Consider the following 19,885-nt stretch of genomic DNA (forward strand, 5'->3'; position numbering starts at 1 on the left):
GCCTTGCACACAGAGACAAAAGCTTTGTTATATCTGCACTACTCAGGGATTGGCTGGCTCCTTTGCTTCCCGCTTTTCACAATGAATCATGATGTATGAAGTCACTTACTGTTAATAATCGAAGACCTTTGTACAGAATAGCTCATCTTGTTAAAATGATTGCCATTAAATGACACATGGATGAGTAAGATATTCACTAAAGTGTAGGGAGTTGTTTGGTAGGTTACCTGTGATGGAGTGGTGTTACATGTGGCCCAGGCTAACCATTGGATTTTGTTTGCCCCCCACATTATCTAAATATTGGAGATTTTGATAAGGGAAATAAGATTTCTCTAGATAGCAGAGAAATCAAAGTCACTCTTCTTGGGGGCAATTTCTACACTACTTTATGGGGGTGTAACAAAATGTACACTGCCAATGTACCGAATATTTTTAATTTTCTTTTACAGAAATGGTAGCTTGGGCAAGATAACTGATACACCCACCTTAGATGCTTAAGTGTTGTTTTGTGCTTTCAAGGGGTGTGGCCACAGAAGGACACAATACTCCTACATTAAAGCCCTATAGTATAATCAATCTCCATTTCCTTGTCAATGACATGACTGGAAGGAAAGGAGGGTGAGGCATTGCCAGTCAGCCAGGGAATGTGTTCCAAATCAGATAGGAATGATGTTCTTATGAAGTGTACTTCCCTTACAATTATGTAACAGGGAAGACTCCATGTTCTCTCTGACCCTACACAATTATTTCACATTCTTTTTTGTCTTGATTCTGTCGCTTTTATAAGCAAATAGATCACTTTGTAGTCTAAAATGACACTTTAATTCTCTTCTGTACATACCAACAGCTCATCTGAATAAATACATTCATGCAAAAATTTGTGAACAGTATCTTTTGAAAAGTTTATTTAATTGAACAAATATCCAGACAGGCAACAGGTTTCAGCCACAAAATGAAAAGGGTTGGGCATCACGTAACATCCAGCAACGCTTCTCTCAGTTGAACTGACTATGAAGTGTTCCCCTTCAAAAGAATAACAGACATTTTTCAAATCACTAACACTTCAAACTTCCATTAAAAAAAGCCCATATAATACAAAACAATCTACAAAATGTTTGAAGTGAGGTGACGTCTTCTGATCAATCCAACGGCGAGGTTACAGGGGGACAGGGGTGTCGGGGTCCTGTGACAGTCTTGAAAACACAACCAGGAAGGGTCAGTATTCTCCAGGGAGATCATGTGTAGATTAATTAGAGGGTGTTCCACAACTGAGCCACAATGCAAAACATGCTGACATCGCCACTGAGAAGACAGAACGCTTAATCAAGGAAAATGGAATCTCACGTCACTCGTCATGGAAAGGGGGAATTACCTCACTTGAGAGGTAATTCAGTGCGTTCAGTGATGTAAAATTGTTCTGAATAGTTCAGAAAGAAATACAACGACTAGCGATGCCACAATGCCCGTCTAGCATATATGTTCTACATCATACAGTTCCATCTGAACGTTCTGCAATGTTACATCTTTGTGAACAAACCCCATGTGTTACCTTGAGCCTATGGGTGTGGGTGTGTGGGTGGGGTTATTCAGGGTGCCCCGGTGGTCTTCAGGATCTGCTCTTTGAGGACGAGGATGCTCTGCCTCTGTTCTGGGGGCAGCATGGCGATCTGTTCTGGGGTCAGCTGCAGCACCTGCATGATCAAGGCGGCCTGAAGAACATCATAGACAGACTGGTGAACCACACTGCTCTCAGATCAGATAATAACAGTAATGTGAGAACAAAAGACCGCAAAAAGCATGATGAGATGGAAAGTCCAATCTTTAAAAATAGTTATCAGCTAAAACTAGTTTACAGTGAAAATGTTAAGATTTTTCCATGGAATAACTACAGAATGTAGTGCAGACCTTGTCAATCTTGATAGTCCAGTTTCTCTAGACAGCAGACAATCAACCATTATCGTTTACCATCTATCCAGGCATTTTGATGTCATTGTGAACCAGTGACAAGCCACACCCACCTTCTCATGGTCCTGTGAGGTCACCTGGCTTTGCCCTGGGCTGAAGCTACCTCCGGACTGTGGTGTACCAGGACCCTGAACAAACAGTTATTAGAGCAGTTTTCATTGACATAGCATCTAATGTAGTAAAGACTTAGCTGTAGGTAGTCTGTACCGGTCTGGCAGGTGGAGGGGCATTAGTATTCATGGTGTGAGGGGGGGGCCCCTGCATTCCTTGTGCAGTGGGCACCCTCTGGCCCGACACTGGTCCACGGGGGTCCACCGCTCGGGGGTCCCGACCTTGAGAAACAACAGCCATTCCTCACCAGGTTACTCATTCATTGCTGATCAGACCTAACTAGTTTAAGCACAGGCGCTTGTCCACCTGTTTTGTACATAGTTCTAAATGATGGCAAAAATGCTCTTTATAAAATGTCTGCTAAGAGGAAAAAGAAAAAAAGTTGTTAATTGGACTTGTTAATACTGTGATTTGGTTACCTCTGTTCTCCATCGGGGGTCCCCTGGGCTCCATCATGGGGGGTCCCCGCTGCTCCATCATGGGGGGTCCCCGGGGCTCTCCCATCATGCCCCTGGATTCACCCATGGGGGGTCCCCGGGGCTCTCCCATCATGCCCCTGGGTTCACCCATGGGGGGTCCCCGGGGCTCTCCCATCATGCCCCTGGGTTCACCCATGGGGGGACCCCGGGGCTCTCCCATCATGCCCCTGGGTTCACCCATGGGGGGACCCCGGGGCTCTCCCATCATGCCCCTGGGTTCACCCATGGGGGGTCCCCGGGGCTCTCCCATCATGCCCCTGGGTTCACCCATGGGGGGTCCCCGGGGCTCTCCCATCATGCCCCTGGGTTCACCCATGGGGGGTCCCCTCATGTCATGGGGTGGCCTCATGTCCAGAGGAGGCCCGCCAGCCATCTGGTTCATGTGCATGGGGGGCCCCTGGTGTGGTGGGGGGGCCCCGATGAAGCCTCCTCCTCGACTGGACACAAAGAACACGGAATAAGAGTCATTCAGACATTGAGAGGTGCTATAAGAATGCAACAGATCAATTCAAATGACGAACTACACAATGGTGCTTCTGAGTCTATGGCTTTTCCCTAGGGCTGTTACGGTGACCATATTACCGCCGGTACTCAGCGCTCTATTGTCTCTCTAAATCACCGACTTCAATACAAATTAAATCGAAAATCAAATCAAAACACGAGAGCCCTGGCATTCAGAATAATAGGATGACCTGTTGCACAGCGAGAGTCAGCACCTCAGCTAGTTGATGCATGGAATAAAGTGTTCCTGTTGTGCAACATTTCTATAGGCTATGCTCTGCAATGGCGTGAGAAAACAGAGTTGAGATGACCTCTATTAAAAAGAGGATCCATCAGCTTTCTATAGGCTAGACCTACTACATACAGTACCAGTCAAAAGTTTCAATTGACTGATTTCCTTATATGAACTGTAAATCAGTAAAATTGTTACATGTGCGTTAATATTTTTGTTCAGTATACAAAGTATTGACTCAGGAGAGTGAATACTCATAGTACCAGTCAAAAGTTTGGACACACCTACTCATTCAAGGGTTTTTCTTTATTTTTACATTTTCTACACTGTAGAATAATAGTGAATACATCAAAACTATATAATAACACATATGGAATCATGTAGTAACAAAAATAAATTGTTAATAACAAATCAAAATATATTTTATACTTGAGATTCTTAAAATAGCCACCCTTTGCCTTGAAGACAGCTTTGCACACTCTTGACATTCTCTCAACCAACTTCATGATGTCACCTGGAATGCATTTCAATTAACAGGTGTGCCTTCTTAAAAAGTTAATTTGTGGAATTTCTTTCCTTCGTAATGCGTTTGAGCCAATCAGTTGTGTTGTGACGAGGTAGGGGTGGTATACAGAAGATAGCCCTATTTGGTAAAAGACCAAGTCCATACTATGGCAAGAACAGCTCAAATAAGCAAAGATAAATGACAGTCCATCATTACTTTAAGAAATTAACTTTGAATGTTTCCTTAAAGTGCAGTCGCAAATACCATCAAGCACTATGATGAAATTAGGTCTCACGAGGCTTGCTTGGGTCAAGAAACACGAGCAATGGACATTAGGCTGCTTTCAAAACTAGGAAATATCAGACTTCAGTGCGTTCAAGACAACTGGGGTAATCCAACTCGGAATTTCAACTTGGGAACTCGGGCCTCTTTCTATAGCTCCGACCTGAAGATTTGACCTCTTATTTTTCCAGATGTCTTGAACGCACCAGTAGCCTATAGGCCCAAGATCCCAATTGAGAGCCCATAGCCTACAGAGCCTAGTGAAATGTGTGCTTATAAGCCAGTCATTGCACAAACGCATGTGAAAACAGTTTTGAATTAGCCACTATATAATAAGTGGATCCCAGCTTTCTCATGCTGCTATATTTATTACATTCAGAATGACAAAACGGTGTAGCCTACATGGCATATTGAAAAAGTTCCAGGTAACCTCTATTCGAGTGCAGGCTATAGACTTTTTTTAGGGGTTGGCCACTAAATCTAAAATAATTCCACACATTAGTTGGCTAATGTAAAGACCAGATTAAAATTGAGAATAGTGCGTGGGAATATTATCAAGTGCTTGTCAGATTGTGAATGAGAGACTGATGTAGTGTGTGCAGCCTTCAAAAGAAACAGTGCGAAGTGCTTTCCTTTCATGACACTTAAAAAAAAAAAAAAAAAATCACCATTCGTTGAAACATGCAGCCTTATAATGTATTAAAGATATAAGGACGACAGCATAAGGACGACTAGCATAAGGACGACTAGCATAAGGACGACTAGCATAAGGACGACTAGCATAAGGACGACTAGCATAAGGACGACTAGCATAAGGACGACTAGCATAAGGACGACTAGCATAAGGACGACTAGCATAAGGACGACTAGCATAAGGACGACTAGCATAAGGACGACTAGCATAAGGACGACTAGCATAAGGACGACTAGCATAAGGACGACTAGCATAAGGACGACTAGCATAAGGACGACTAGCATAAGGACGACTAGCATAAGGACGACTAGCATAAGGACGACTAGCATAAGGACGACTCAGAATATGCCACAGCCCTACTCTTCCCTCACCTGGGTTCGATGACCTCTCCTGTGACAGAGAGCAGGGTTCCTCCTCTGGGGTCGTTGGGGCCATCGCCAAGCAGACCTCTGGGAGGGATACCACCTGGTCCTGAGGGGGGAACACACATCAGTCAAACATAGACATGTACGAGGGACACCACACGACATCACTCACTACACCTTAATGCTTCATTCTATGGTCATATCACATCCCTCCCATAGGTCACACTAGACAGACAGACACAGACACCACAGGTCACACTAACCACAGCAGCGACACCGCTCATCATCACACCACAGACAGAGAGGACCGAGGGACAGCGGAACAGGGTAGTACTCTACCAAAGAGGGAGGTCTCGCACAAAAGGAGCACGGCACATCTTTGAAAATGATCTGCATTCAAGTGGTTTGGCTACTTGTACGTCTGGTCACGTCAACAGAAGATGCGTTAGTGACATAAAACAGACCACGGGGGTGTTCTCATGCAATTACAAAAACAGCAGGTCAACGTCTACAACACAGATACGTGCTAGAAAAAAATGCATTAATCCTATTCCTCCAAATGGAATTTATATTTGTTCATACGGGCCTAAGGAACATTGTGCAACTACAGTAATCACCTAAGTCATTAAAATCACCCTTGTACCTTGGGACTATTCAGTCATAATTTGCAGTTGCACCAAACTCATCTCCCAAACTATGACATGACAGGTTTTTATAACAATGGGTATTGTTAGCCTGAAGCAAACCCATATTTCTGTAACTGTATGCATGACTATGGTTGTGGCGGGTTAATTAACATAATATTTAGCGGGTTAATTAACATAATATTTAGCATCTACACAACCTACAAGCCCCTGATACAGATCTTTGGAACATCTACATTTTTAAAAGTCTAATAAATCAATGTAATTATAGCCTACACCTTCACAATAAATCCATTAATTATATTAGACAGGTCTAAAGAAACACGATATGAAGAAAATGTAGTCTATTTCAGAAGAACAGAATAGCATACTCAGTTGTCCTTATGTTAGGTCCTGATCTGGCTATGCCATATACTAGTTCATTTAGTAGACAATATTTGCTTAGAATTCCATGGCATTATTTTATAGTATGAAGAACACAATTGAACAAAGCTGTATAAAATAGAAAGGATATTTTCTCCAAAACGATTTGAGGGAGTGCGATGTGCTATTCTGTGTTGAGTGGTTAACAAAGAAACAGGTACTCATATATGCTTAATTTAAAGTTATTAATGTAACTTTAGTTGCGCTACAAACGTTGGGCTATACGTTTAGATTTTTTATACATTGTAAGGCTGCATGATGCGACTCATGAGGATTTGGAAAAAGTTGCTTGAAAGGCATGAGCTCTACTTAGTTTTTTTGGGCAGGGTGTACAAACTACACCAGTCACAATCTGACAAGCACTTGATAACACCTAGAAGTTTACTGCGGCATCCCCTTTGTGGCCGTAATGCACCCCCCCCAAAAAAAACATTACTTTTGCAGCCAGTGGCCTTTGTGTCCTTCTCCCTGCTTTCCCAATCACCTCTCACTCACATCGCGTGATCGGGTCTTTCTCATAGGCTACAAATGACAGACATCCGGGACGCAACTGCGCGCGTCCTTATCCAATTCCGAGGTGCATATTGAAGATTTTGGAAGAACTGTCCACATTTACTTTGTCAGCCAACACCGCAGTGGCCAAGCTGGGGCCAGTTGTACTGTTAGAGGGGCCAGTTACATTAGACGTTATTGTTGTCAACGTTTTCTTCACTGCATTGAAGGCATTAGCAGGCAAAAGACGATGTTTATAATCATCATCGTTGCCACTGTCTAATAACGGATGTAAAAAAAGAACGATAGCAAAAATTAGGTATGTAAAAATGATTTCATACTCCACATTTAGGGGGGCCACAAGGGGGTCCAAAATTGTTGTCACAGGGGCACTGCCCCCCCCCCCCCCCCCCAGAACCACCACTGCAACACTGGCAGGCCTAACGAAGAGCAAAAGCTCTAGCCTATGTCAATCTACTATCCCCCATAATACAAAAAAGTTGACCTATTCTATTCAAGAAATAAATATTCCAAACATAGTCTGGGACAGTTGTGGGATGCAATAGATCCCACATTGATACAACCACTAGCATCCAAAAACCATTTACGCAATGTGGGCGACGCAACAGATCAGAACGTTTAGCTTAAAAATTTTGATAAACTATTAGGCTATTTCTTCACATTATAAGCGCACATGGTAGTAGGCTATAAACGTGAATATTCCATTAGCAGGAAAATACTATTATCAAAAGTGACCGCAAATGCAATTATGCATGTAATGCTTTTATTATAAAAAGGTGCATTTTTAATGGTGAAAATGATCTTCCCCAAACTTTAAACTCACGCGCTGTTTATGTATGCCAGTTAATCCGCTTTACAAGGGGTGTAAAGCCTAAAGTGATTAATTTTAAGACATTTTCTGGCCCCTTTTGTTGATACAAACCTTAACCAAACATAAAGGCCCATGAGTTAGGCTACATGAGGTGTGCAACTATGATTCGGAAGATTTTTTTATAATAATAAAAAAAAAAAATTGATTTAAAAATATATATATTTTTTAAAGGCATTGTTTCTTATGATGGGCATCATTCACAGGTGATAATATATAATTCACAAGGGATAGGCTAATATTGTCACCCCTCAGACTAATCTTGATTTAATCTTGTCTTTGCATATACACGTGTGAATTTTTTTTATATTTATTTTTTATAGAATGTACCATTATGCACCTGTATCAAAACAGGGGCAGCGGGGGAAAAAATGTGTAATCTATGGACGTAAATAGCGAATGGAGATGCTTTTCCTGTGGTTCATAATCATGAAAATAAGCAATGTGCTTAATATTAGGAAAGTTGAAAAATATTAAAGCCTATAGAAAGATGATGGGATGCTCCTCTCTTTACTAGAGGCCATCACTCTGTTCTCATGCATTTGCATAGCATATAGAAATGTTGCGCCACATGAGCTCATGGGCTCTCATCAAGCGATTGATTAGATTTGACTACCTTTGCATTGATGTCAGAGTGATTAGAGGGACAAGAGTGCTGAGTACCAGGCAGGCAGTTAGCAAGTTTGGTATGCTACTAATGTCCAGCAGCATCAGAGCTTGGAGATTCCTAATCACTGTGACTAAATGGTCACGTGGAATTTGACTGCCTTCATGACAGCCGGTGTGGTGGTAATACGGTCACAGCAACAGCCCTATGCATGACCAGTCAGATTAATAAAACATTTATAAATGACCTAAATGCATTTATTCTGACAGGACGCCTACTCAACTACTGCTCTTGTGAGATGTTCCTCAAGTTCGACGTGCAACTTCTGCCCTCAAAAGTTCCTTGTGTTTTACATAGCAAATATAAGACATAAGAGCGCTCCAGCCCCGGTCGTCAGGCTGTAGCCAGATCATAACAGCCCTGTTTGCCTGGCTGGAGTCTCGGGAGGCAGGCCGGAGCCTAGGGTTAGGGTGATACCTTGAGGTCGCTCGATAGCAGCCTGCCCAGATGATCCTACGGGTGAGTGCTGGAGGTTTCCTGAGCCAGCATTAAGTGAAAAGAACAGGAGACACACAACTCAGAGAGCAAAGCAGCAACACATAGGAGCATACCATCACATGTCACACTGACAGAGAGAAGACCAGACTTCACAGCAACAGTTCAGAGCATACAGAAAGCAGCACTAAATCGTAACTGATATGGATGGCTGAAGTGGATGAGGTGCATTTAGTGGTGAAAATGTTAAACAAATATATTGCAGAAAGAAATATACCTCAGTACCACCCTCCAAAAAAAAAAAAGTCTCATTGATATCTACATAGTTGGACAATCCTATCTGATCCATTAAGTTATGTTTCTAATGGCAATGCTATGAGCATTTCCGCCACCCGAGGTAACCCCAGGCCTGAAGCTCTTCAACCACTAGTTCCCACTGCCACCTAGTGTCAACAAAGAGCAATGGCGAAAAGGAAGACATGAAAATAAAATCAGAGGGCAAAATGTGATAAAGCAAAGACTTAATTGGAAAATATATAAATTGAAGCACTGGGACCACTGACCAGGAATGGATGGGTGGGTGGGTGGATGGTGATGCCAAACATTTATTTTTATTTTTAAATAGCCTAAATTGTAGACACAGGTATGTTAGATTACCTTGTCCCCTATCGATAAGAACGGACCTCCCTGAGGAATTCTCATACGTGGCTGTATCCCGCCTGGGGTGAAATGGCAAAGGGAAGCACAACAGGGGTGCTCCTTTGACTTCCAGATACAGAGAGGCTGTGTGTGTCTCCTTACCTGGTGGTCCCACAGGTCCCTGTCCTGGCATGGGCCCAGGTCCCCCACCCATGGGAGGGGGCTGCATCATCTGAGGAGCTCCGTTCATGTGCATGCCCGGCTGACCAGCACACACAACCAGACATTAGCACAGGGAACAGCAGACATGCATCGTGTAACAATTATCAAAAAATAAATATTAAATCTGGATCCTAGATTTAGCTTTAGAGATTGTGTAGGTTGATCTAATAGATGTAGAAAACAGCCAGATGACTTAAGTTGATCTAAATTCTAATTAAATGACACAATTTTGCTAGCTATATGACAGTGTGTGAAGGTGTCATCAAAGTGGATTCACCATGGGCTGTGACTGGGAGACTGGAGCATTGGCCGGGGGAATAGGCTGGTTTGCCACAGGCACTGGCCCAGCTTGACTGTTGGGAACCAATGGCTGCACTGGGGTTTGACGGTGAAGCATTTTCTGCAGTGGGGGTCAAACAAAGGAACATCCAGGTTACACGTTGACACCTCTCTCGACGAGAACATGTGCAACCAATATCAGCTCTGAATGACTTCATGCTCAAAGAGAAAAGCCTCTGACCAGCTATGCTCTAAAGTCAGTAAGACATCCACAACACTGGTGCTTCCACCTAACCCCAAGTTGAACAATACTTCAGAATAACCAAGTCTCACCAGGGCAATCTCAGGGTCTACGATCCTCATGACAACCTGGGCCTGCAGCAAAGCAAAGGCCAGTTGGGGGTTCTGCAACAGCATGTTCCTGGCCTCCTGGGGACTGTTTTGCACACACAGCTGGAGGGGGTAATTACACCACAATGTGAGTCCAATGTATTCCAATTAATTTGTCTTTGGATTATCCACAAATGACCGTCTGAGCATGGACTATCCTGCTATAATGTGATTATATACAATCTCAATACAAGGATACTGGGAAAACAGCAGCAGTCACTGTGCATAGAGTCTATAGAGAGAACAGACTCACTTTCATCTGTTTCATGAGCTCAAACATCTGCTCTGGGGGCAAACTGGCCACAGCTCTGCTAATAGACTCCGGAGCCTCGTCTGGCATGATGTTGTCCCCGTAGGGAGACTCAATAATGGGGGCTCCTGTCCCCAAACCTGGGGGACGACAACAGAAGATATGTCCTAAGAGTCGTGCTGAGAGCTAACATCTCTGCCAATTATTGAGAAGCAGCAAAACATGGCCCATCTGCTCTTCAAATTCTCTTAGTGGTTAATAGTGCACTGCAGTGTGGTTAATAGCGCTCAACAGTGGATACTTACTCTTGAGCTCCTCTTTGTTTTTTTCACTAGCAGCATTGTCGACACGGAGAGCTCGGCCGCTGAACTCTCTTCCGTTCAGGTTCCGCATGGCACTGAGGGCCGTCTCCTGGTCCTGATACTCACAGAAGCCATATCCCTTTGGCTTGCCTGTCTCCCTATCATACACCAACCTAGAAGAGAGTCTAGGCTTACAAACCATTTTCACAGGTATCATAAAAGCCAGCCCCTTCCCCCCGGGGGAGACCTGGGCTCATGTCGCTGAAGGCTAGGTCCCGTATCCCCAAAAACATTTACCAGCTCTTTGGTTAACCTACTTCCGATAAACTTTTACCGTCACAGAAGGCAAATTACCATCCGGAATGCCTTACCAGTTGGTACAGGTTACAAAATGTGTGAAAATAAGCATTTATATCCAACATTTCCATAGTTAACAAAAATCTGGGACAGCGCATTCATCTCGCCTGGCAACTACTACGGAGAACCAGGACTTGTGAGAGCCCGCTTCGTAAAATGCTGATCTCAACTTTTATTTTACCGTACACATATAACTCATACCGACTGGTAAGGCCTTCCAGATTATAGATTCTCCTTTGGTGATGGGAAGTTTCTCAGAAATAGGTCAACCAGAAAGCTGGTAAATATATTTTGGGGGTTAACGCTGGTGTTTAATGGGGTAAAAAGGAGACAGAGTGACACTAAGACTACTCACTTACCTAAAGCTGACAACGAGACCGACTTCTGAAAAAATGTCTTTCAGTTGCTCCTCTGTGGCCTCATATGGAATGTTTCCCACTGGGAAATTGAGTAAGAGTTCCAGTCAGCAATTTGACTGAGTTGTAGAGAAACTTATAGAATACAAGAATCCTTGGTACCTAGATAACAATAAATGTTAACTGAAAAAAATTGCGTACACAGCCTGGATCGCAGGACTTTGGCTAGTTAACGATTTTGGAAGCGCCAGACCTGTTAGTTCCCATTACTGTTGTCTGTGAAACAACAAACAGCAAATTAGCTAGCTAGCTAACCACCTGCTGCAGACAGCACTGCTAGCTATGTGATATAATTATGACCAAGACTATTATGACACCATTAGCAAGATATATAACTAACTAGCTATACACATAGCTAGCTAAGTGTAAACCTGTGTTGCAAACTAACTATACTGAACAAAAATAAACAAAAAGTGTTGGTCCCATGTTTAATGAGCTGAAATAATCTCAGAAATAAAATGTTCCATATGCACAGAAAACTTATTTCGCTCAAATTTGTTTACATCCCTGTTAGTGAGCATTTCTCATTTGCCAACATAAGCCATCCACCTGACAGGTGTGTCATATCAAGAAGATGATTAAACAGCATGGTCATTACACAGGTGCACATTATGCAGGAGTCAATGAAAGGCCACTAAAATGTGCAGTTTTGTCACAACTCCAGAGATGTCTCAAGTTGAGGGAGCGTGCAATTGGCATGCTGACTGCAGGAATATCCACCAGAGCTGTTGCCACAGAATTTAATGTTAATTTCTCTACCATAAGCCATCTCCAATGTCATTTTAGAGAATTTGGCAGTATATCCAACCGGACTAAAAACCACACCAAGTGTGACCATGCCAGCCCAGGACATCCACATCCAGCTTCTTCACATGCGGGATCGTCTGAGACCAGCCACCAGGACAGCTGACGAAACGGAGGAGTATTTATGTCTGTAATAAAGCCCTTGTGGAGAAAAACTAATTCTGATTGGCTGGGACTGGCTCCCCAGTTGGTGGACCTATGCCCTCCCAGGCCCACCCATGGCTATGCCCCTGCCCAGTCATGTGCAATCCTGAGATTAGGGCCTAATGAATTAATTTAAATTGACTGATTACCTTACATGTATAGTTAGCCACAGTTTCGTGTGAACTAGATTATGGTTTTAGAGGAATCGCCATATAATGTCAACGACTCCCGTCAACCCTGATTCTGGCTAAGCTTTCGTGATACTGACAGAGATGACTAGTTTAGCTAACGTGAGGCATACTATAAAAATAATGTTGATACAGATCTTGGAAACATTTCAGTGAAAACGCGTCGGCTAAAGGAAGCTAGCTAACGCTACTGTAGCGCGTTTTGCAAACTAGCCAGCTCGCTAGACTAGCGGTCACATAAGTACTAACTTATTCTCCGACATATATACACTTTTGAAACAACTAGTATTACTCTATAAATAAACGTACCAAATACAGAGCGCAATGAACGGTCAACAGCGGGATCTCTGCCAGCGGCAGCAACAACAGCAGCAGCTGCTAAAGTCGCCATTTTCGGGGAATGATAACGGTGTAGCAAAATGAAATTCTACACTTTAAAGTGTAACACCATCCGGTTTATGAGTGGGCCTCGTTTGAATACCTATTTTCAAACGCATCCTTCATTTCTCCTTGCAGTGAGGAGTCATTGATATAATGAATGAAAGGAGCTAAACGTTTCCAATGTTGTCCACATAAAATAAACGATTTCAATAAAAGTACTGTATAAACGCAAATATCTTACTATCACATTTGCATACATGACTTCACATTTGGCGGGAAAAACACAGCAGTCTCTTTGTCCACTAGGGGGCGTCGTTTGTTGCAGTGCGTAACGTTTTGCATGCGCACGAAAGTTTTATTTCAGAGACCTCTGGTGTCGAATATTTTTTTATTTACTGCTTCATACAAGTGTTTATTTAGCTAGCTAAACAAGTCAAGTGTGCGAATACAGAATGTATAGATGTTATTATTTGGTAAGTAGCTAAAGTTGAAACGAATGATATGTGTAGGCATATGTTATCAAGCTTAGTCCTGACTAGCTAACTTGTTACACTGTTACAGTCCAATCACAGATGAAAGTTATTATAATCTTTGGGGTAACGTTATCTAACTATCTTCCTAGTAGAGACAAGGAGCTTGAAGTGATGACTTAAGTTCAACACTTGTGTCAACTATTCTACACCTAGCAATATGTATCTATCCCAATTTTGCAAACAAGCTAGCTAGATTAGTTTACCTTTTGAATTATTAGATGGTTCCTCCACGTGGACTGGCTAGTACAGTGCCAGACTACCACTAGCTGTCAGTATCACACTAACAGTAACATTACTGTATCAGACAGTGGCAAATATCTTATTTGCAGTTAGCAAGCTAGTTTCCGTCATTGTTTAATTTTGTAAAGGGGCAAACATGTTAACTTGGGTTGAGCTTAGTTTATGAATGGCTGGCTTTTAAAAAGGATGTCCTCATAGTTTGTTTATTCCCAAAATTATTTTAGAAATGCCTGGCAATGGAGAATTGGTCACTACCTGCAAGATTTATCACATTCAAACGATTTAATGTGAAGTCAGTGTTTAGTCATGTGCTATACTAATTATGGAATAACATTTATTAGGGCGGAGGGGAGAAAGTCTTTGAGAAAGTTAGAATGTGCATTGTGGCAGCAAAATTGGCAAGTATATCATCCTGCATCAGCTAGAAGTGGGTTCTCAAATCTGTATTACAAGACTGGCCTGAGAAAGTGCTGTATCCTTACCTCACCTCTTGGAAAGCCCTGGGACCCTGTAAAGAACAGATTTAACAGTAGGGGGTGCTAACTAACAAGATCAAATCAAATTGTATTTGTCACATGCACTGAATAAAACAGGTGTAGACCTTACAGTGAAATGCTTACTTACAAGCCCTTATCCAACAATACAGTTTTAAGAAAATACCTTAAAAAAAGGCTAAGGGATAAGAATGCTTACTTACAAGCCCTTATCCAACAATACAGTTTTAAGAAAATACCTTAAAAAAAGGCTAAGGGATAAGAATAACAAGTCATTAAAGAGCAGCAGTAAATAACAACAAAGGTTGTTGTCCTTGCACCACACGGCCTCACTATAGGCTGTCCCATCGTTGTCAGTGATCAGGCCTACCACTGTTGTGTCATCAGCAAACTTAATGATGGTGTTGGAGTCGTGCCTGGCTGTGCAGTCATGAGTGAACAGGGAGTACAGGATTGAACTGAGCACGCACCCCTGAGGGGCCCCCGTGTTGAGGATCATAGTGGCGGATGTGTTGTTACCTACCCTTACCACCTGTGGGCAGCCCGTCAGGAAGTCCAGGATCCAGTTGCAGAGGGAGGTGTTTAGTCCCAGGGTCCTTAGCTTAGTGATGAGCTTTGAGGGCACTATGGTGTTGAACGCTGAGCTGTAGTCAATGAATAGTATTCTCACATAGGTGTTCCTTTTGTTCGGGTGTGAAAGGGCAGTGTGGAGTGCAATAGAGATTGCATCACCTGTGGATCTGTTGGTGCGGTATGCAAATTGGAGTGGGTCTAGGGTTTCTGGGATAATGGTGTTGATGTGAGCCATGGCCAGCCTTTCTAAGCATTTCATGGCTACAGACGTGATTGCTACTGGGCGGTAGTCATTTAGGCAGGTTACCTTAGTGCTCTTGGGCACAGGGACTGTGGTGATCTGTTTGAAACATGTTGGTATTACAGACTCGGACAGGGAGAGGTTGAAAATGTCAGTGAAGACACTTGCCAGTTGGTCAGTACATGCTCAGAGTACATGTCCTGGTAATCCGTCTGGCCCTGCGGCCGTGTGAATGTTGACCTGTTTGAAAGTCTTACTCACATCGGCTGCGGAGAGCGTGATCACACAGACACGTGATCGCACAGCTGATGCGATCATGCATGCTTCAGTGTTACTTGCCTTGAAGTGAGCATAGAAGTTATTTAGCTCGTCTGGTAGGCTCGTGTCACTGGGCAGCTCTCGGCTGTGCTTCCCTTTGTAGTCTGTAATAGTTTGCAAGCCCTTCCACATCTGACGAGCGTCAGAGCCGGTGTAGTACGATTTGATCTTAGTCTGTATTGGGACTTTGTCTGTTTGATGGTTCGTCGGAGGGAAAAGCAAGATTTCTTGTAAGCTTCCGGGTTAGAGTCCTGCTCCTTGAAAGCGGCAACTCTACCCTTTAGCTCAGCTCAGTGCGGATGTTGCCTGTAATCCATAGTTTCTGGTTGGGGTATGTACGTACAGTCACTGTGGGGACGATGTCCTCGATGCACTTATTGATAAAGCCAGTAACTGATGTGGTGTACTCCTCAATGCCATCGGAAGAATCCCGGAACATATTCCAGTCTGTGCTAGCAAAACAGTCTTGTAGTTTAGCATCTGCTTCATCTGACCACTTTTTTAGAGACAGAGTCACTGGTGCTTCCTACTTTAAGTTTTGCTTGTACGCAGGAATCAGGAGGATATAATTCTGGTCAGATTTGCCAAATGGAGGGCGAGGGAGAGCTTTGTACATGTCTGTGTGTGCTGCTAGAAATGACGTAAAACTGATTTTAGTTTCCCTGCATTAAAGTCACCGGCCACTAGGAGCGCCGCCTCTGGATGAGCGTTTTCCTGTTTGCTTATGGTGGTATACAGCTCATTGAGTGTGGTTTTAGTGCCAGCATCGGTCTGCGGTGGTATGTAAACAGCTATGAAAAATACATATGAAAACTCTAGGTAGATAGTGTGGTCTACAGCTTATCATGAGATACTCTACCTCAGGCGAGCAAAACCTTGAGACTTCCTTAGATATCGTGCACCAGCTGTTGTTTACATATATGCATAGGCCCCTGCCCCATGTCTTACCAGAGGTTGCTGTTCTATCTTGCCATTAGAGTGTATAACCCGTCAGCTGTATGTTCTTAATGTTTGTCATTCAGCCACAACTCGGTGAAACATAAGATATTACAGTTTTTAATGTCCCGTTGGTAGTATATCAGTGCTTTTAGTTCTTCCCATTATTTTGCAGCGATTGTACGTTAGCTAGCAGGACAGAAGGAAAAGGCAGATTAGCCACTCATCGCCTGATCCTCACATGGCACCCTGATCTTTTTCCGCTAAATTTCTGTTTCCTTCTCCAGTGAATGACGGGGATCTGGGCTTGGTCGGGTGTCTGTAGTATATCTCTCCCGTCCGACTCATTGAAGAATAACTCTTTGTCTAATCTGAGGTGAGTAATCGCAGTTCTGATGTCCAGAAGCTCTTTTCAGTCATAAGCGATAGTAGCAGCAACATTATGTACAAAACAAGTTACGAACAACGCAAAAAAAATATACAAAAAATAGCATGGTTGGTTAAGAGCCGATAAGACGGCAGGCATCCCCTCCGGCGCCATCATTTGAAGATGAAAAACAGGATGAAACAAGATGAAAAACAAACATTGTTTGATCATGACATTGGTTGTTTATTTTAGTCCACAAGGATTCAATTATTGTAAGTACTGGTACTTTCTATCTATTGGAAAAACAGTTATACAACCACAGTCTTAATACATTACTTTGGGTATAATGTTATTGTTGCAAAACTTTGTAATAGGGTATTCTCCCTCTTGAAATTAAATATATTTGCAAACATATTTGAGATGACAATAATTGTGTGACAATAATTTACGATTTTAATTGCTATTAATGTGGTGGTCTCTTGCGAAATAATTGACAACAGCGTTTCTGTTCAGTGCAGGTTACCTGGACTGCAGCAATGCAACAAAACACCTGGAGTGAAGAAACATTGGTCACACTGGACAGAAGAGATGTGAGTAGGCTATCAGTTTGTTTTAAAATATCACAAGGTCAAAGCTTGACCTCATGATATTTACAGTATTATGCCATATGACAGATTTCATGTTACATTCTGAAATATGTCACCTGCCTGGACATCTTAGGTGTCATTTATCAGATAAATTGCTATGATTAACGATCTCATCATGAATCAAGAGTTTAATACAATGCAGTTTACAATAGGCAGCTTGTTTGTTATTGAGATACACTACATGGCCAAAAGTATGTGGACACCCCTTTAAATTAGTGGATTTGGCTATTTTAGCCTCACCCATTGTTCACATGTGTATAAAATTGAGCACACAGCCATGCAATCTCCATAGACAAACATTGGCAGTAAAATGGCCTTACTGAAGAGCTCAGATACTTTCAACGTGGCACCATCATAGGATGCCACCTTTCCAACAAGTAATTTTGTCAAATCTTTGCCCTGCTAGAGCTGCCCCGATCAACTATAAGTGCTGTTATTGTGAAGTGGAAACGTCTAGGAGCAACAACGGCTCCGCAAAGTGGTAGGCCACACAAGCTCACAGAACGGGACCACTGAGTGCTGAAGCAGATAGCGCATAAAAATCATCTGTCCTCGGTTGCAACACTCACTACGGGATCCAAACTGCCCCTGTAAGCAACGTTAACACAATAACTGTTTGTCGGGAGCTTCATCAAACGAGTTTCCATGGCCGAGCAGATGCCAAGCGTCGGCTGGAGTGGTGTAAAGCTCGCCGCCATTGGACTCTGGAGCAGTGGAAACGCATTCTCTGGAGTGATGGATCACACTTCACCATCTGGCAGTCCGACGGACGAATCTGGATTTGGCAGATGCCAGGAGAACACTACCTGCCCCAATGCATAGTGCCAACTGTAAAGTTTGGTGAAGGAGGAATAATGGACTGTGGCTGTTTTTCATGGTTCGAGCTAGGCCCCTTAGTTCCAGTGAAGGGAAATCTTAACGCTACAGTATACAATGACATTCTAGACGATTCTGTGCTTCCAACACTTTGTGGAAACAGTTTGGGCAAGGCCCTTTCCTTTTTAAACATGACAATGTTGAAACAAAGCCAGGTCCATACAGAAACGGTTTGTCAAGATTGGTGTGGAAGAACTTGACTGGTCTGCACAGAGCCCTGACCTCAACCACATCGTACTTCTTTGGGATGAATTGGAACGCAGACTGCGAGCCAGGCCTAATCGCCCAACATCAGTGCCCGACCTCACTGATGCTCTTGTGGCTGAATGGAAGTGAGTCCCCGCAGCAATGTTGCAACATCTAGTGGAAAGCATTCCCAGAAGAGTGAAAGCTGTTCTAGCAGCAAAGTGGGGACGAACTCCATAATGCCCATGATTTTGAAATGAGATGTTTGACGAGCAGGTGTCCACATACCTTTGGTCATGTAATGTATTACATAGTAGGTTTGGTAACTGGTATGTAGACTAGTGACTGACAACTAAATCTGTAATCATCTGAGATATATTTTTTAATTATAAGTTTTAAATTGTCATTAGATAATAGATCTTAGATATTGGTTTGTGATGAGTGTATTACGTTCAGTTGGCATAAAAGCTATCAGTCAAAAATTGTATCAGTATAGAGCATTGAATGTTTTCTTTGGGTCATCAAAAAGTTGTGGTTCCACTGGGGCTCGAACCCAGGACCTTCTGCGTGTAAAGCAGACGTGATAACCACTACACTATGGAACCAACTGAATTCGTTGGTCAAATGCAAGGGTATTATAGATGAAGACATCTTGCCCGTTTTTAATGGTCTTCATTACAATGAATATCGTTTAATCTATACTATCTGTATTTAACTGTTAGAAATATTATGTGATGTTAATATATTCATTTTTAAGACAAGCGTGGAATGTCAGTCTTGTTGTAATCTATTAGCTGTATAGGCCTATAATGGCGGGGAGTGCAGTCGTGTGTGCAACTGCATTTGCAATGGCAAGATATTTGGTTCGCTGCTGAGTTGTGTCATGTTAGTATTATAGCTACCTTTCTGCTTTGATCCAGCTCCACCTGCGGCATAGAAAGGGACACTAGTCACCAAATGTGAACTCGATCTAAAAATCACAAAATGTAACCGTTGCATGAACGTTAAAATGCTGGCCTATAATAAAACACAGTTAATCCGCACCGATGTATCTCTCTTTGAGGTGGATCCATAGTTTTTTAGTTTACAATGTTGTGCAAAACCGAAACTTTTAACGGACTCAACTGACATCATGTTTCCAGAATGTCTGGAATGCATTGGTTTTGATTGATTGTGCTATGGATCTGTAGAAATAATTTGAGGCACTTGGTTATTTATTTTACTGTGAATTTACCTATAATAACGGTTTTATAAATTGGAGAACATTTGACAGGCTCTCTATATAACAGGTTCGTCGGACAAACTCGTGCTGATACGGTATGAAAAACTGTTATCCATTTCCGTCGCCTGTTTTGTACAAGTGAGGAAAGCAGGGCACAGTGCGACAGCCTCGTGACCACAACACAGGCTATAGAAAG

The 19,885-nt window shown here is 42.8% G+C and overlaps 1 protein-coding gene, 1 long non-coding RNA gene and 1 other non-coding gene across 5 annotated transcripts; 1 reads left to right on the forward strand and 2 right to left on the reverse strand.

The window, feature by feature from the left end:
- Positions 1 to 888: 888 nt before the first annotated feature.
- LOC139581321 (cleavage stimulation factor subunit 2-like) lies at positions 889 to 13,123 on the reverse strand. 3 transcript variants are annotated; one of them, XM_071410938.1, is made up of 14 exons: positions 12,985 to 13,123; positions 11,483 to 11,561; positions 10,770 to 10,939; positions 10,468 to 10,604; positions 10,158 to 10,277; positions 9,823 to 9,945; positions 9,486 to 9,585; positions 8,667 to 8,726; positions 5,141 to 5,240; positions 2,496 to 2,992; positions 2,173 to 2,297; positions 2,019 to 2,093; positions 1,550 to 1,709; positions 889 to 1,023 (listed from the first exon to the last, which is right to left on the reverse strand). In XM_071410938.1, the coding sequence occupies exons 1-13, from the start codon at positions 13,064 to 13,066 to the stop codon at positions 1,587 to 1,589; spliced, it is 1,791 nt and encodes a 596-aa protein (XP_071267039.1). In that variant the 5' UTR covers positions 13,067 to 13,123; the 3' UTR covers positions 889 to 1,023; positions 1,550 to 1,586. The 3 variants fall into 3 exon arrangements, with proteins under 3 accessions (XP_071267039.1, XP_071267038.1, XP_071267040.1); XM_071410937.1 differs by having other exon boundaries at positions 889 to 1,193; XM_071410939.1 differs by lacking the exon at positions 8,667 to 8,726 and having other exon boundaries at positions 889 to 1,193.
- A 257-nt stretch (positions 13,124 to 13,380) lies between these two features.
- On the forward strand, positions 13,381 to 19,503 carry LOC139580229 (uncharacterized). Its single transcript, XR_011676007.1, has 4 exons — positions 13,381 to 13,529; positions 16,679 to 16,767; positions 17,272 to 17,348; positions 17,812 to 19,503. It is a non-coding gene; the product is annotated as an uncharacterized lncRNA (long non-coding RNA).
- trnav-uac (transfer RNA valine (anticodon UAC)) lies at positions 19,000 to 19,072 on the reverse strand. Its single transcript has one exon. It is a non-coding gene; the product is annotated as a tRNA-Val (tRNA).
- Positions 19,504 to 19,885: the final 382 nt, after the last annotated feature.

This window comes from Salvelinus alpinus, chromosome 7, assembly GCF_045679555.1.
Source record: "Salvelinus alpinus chromosome 7, SLU_Salpinus.1, whole genome shotgun sequence".
Classification (NCBI taxonomy): domain Eukaryota; kingdom Metazoa; phylum Chordata; class Actinopteri; order Salmoniformes; family Salmonidae; genus Salvelinus; species Salvelinus alpinus.

Coding starts and splice junctions, on each gene's coding strand:
- LOC139581321 (XM_071410938.1), bottom strand. CDS start 13,066: ATGGCGACTTTAGCAGCTGCTGCTGTTGTTGCTGCCGCTGGCAGAGAT. Junction 5,241..8,666: donor TGCTATCGAGCGACCTCAAG/GTATCACCCTAA, acceptor TTCCCCCCTCAG/GACCAGGTGGTATCCCTCCC. Junction 2,993..5,140: donor GGAGAGGTCATCGAACCCAG/GTGAGGGAAGAG, acceptor CTTTGTGTCCAG/TCGAGGAGGAGGCTTCATCG.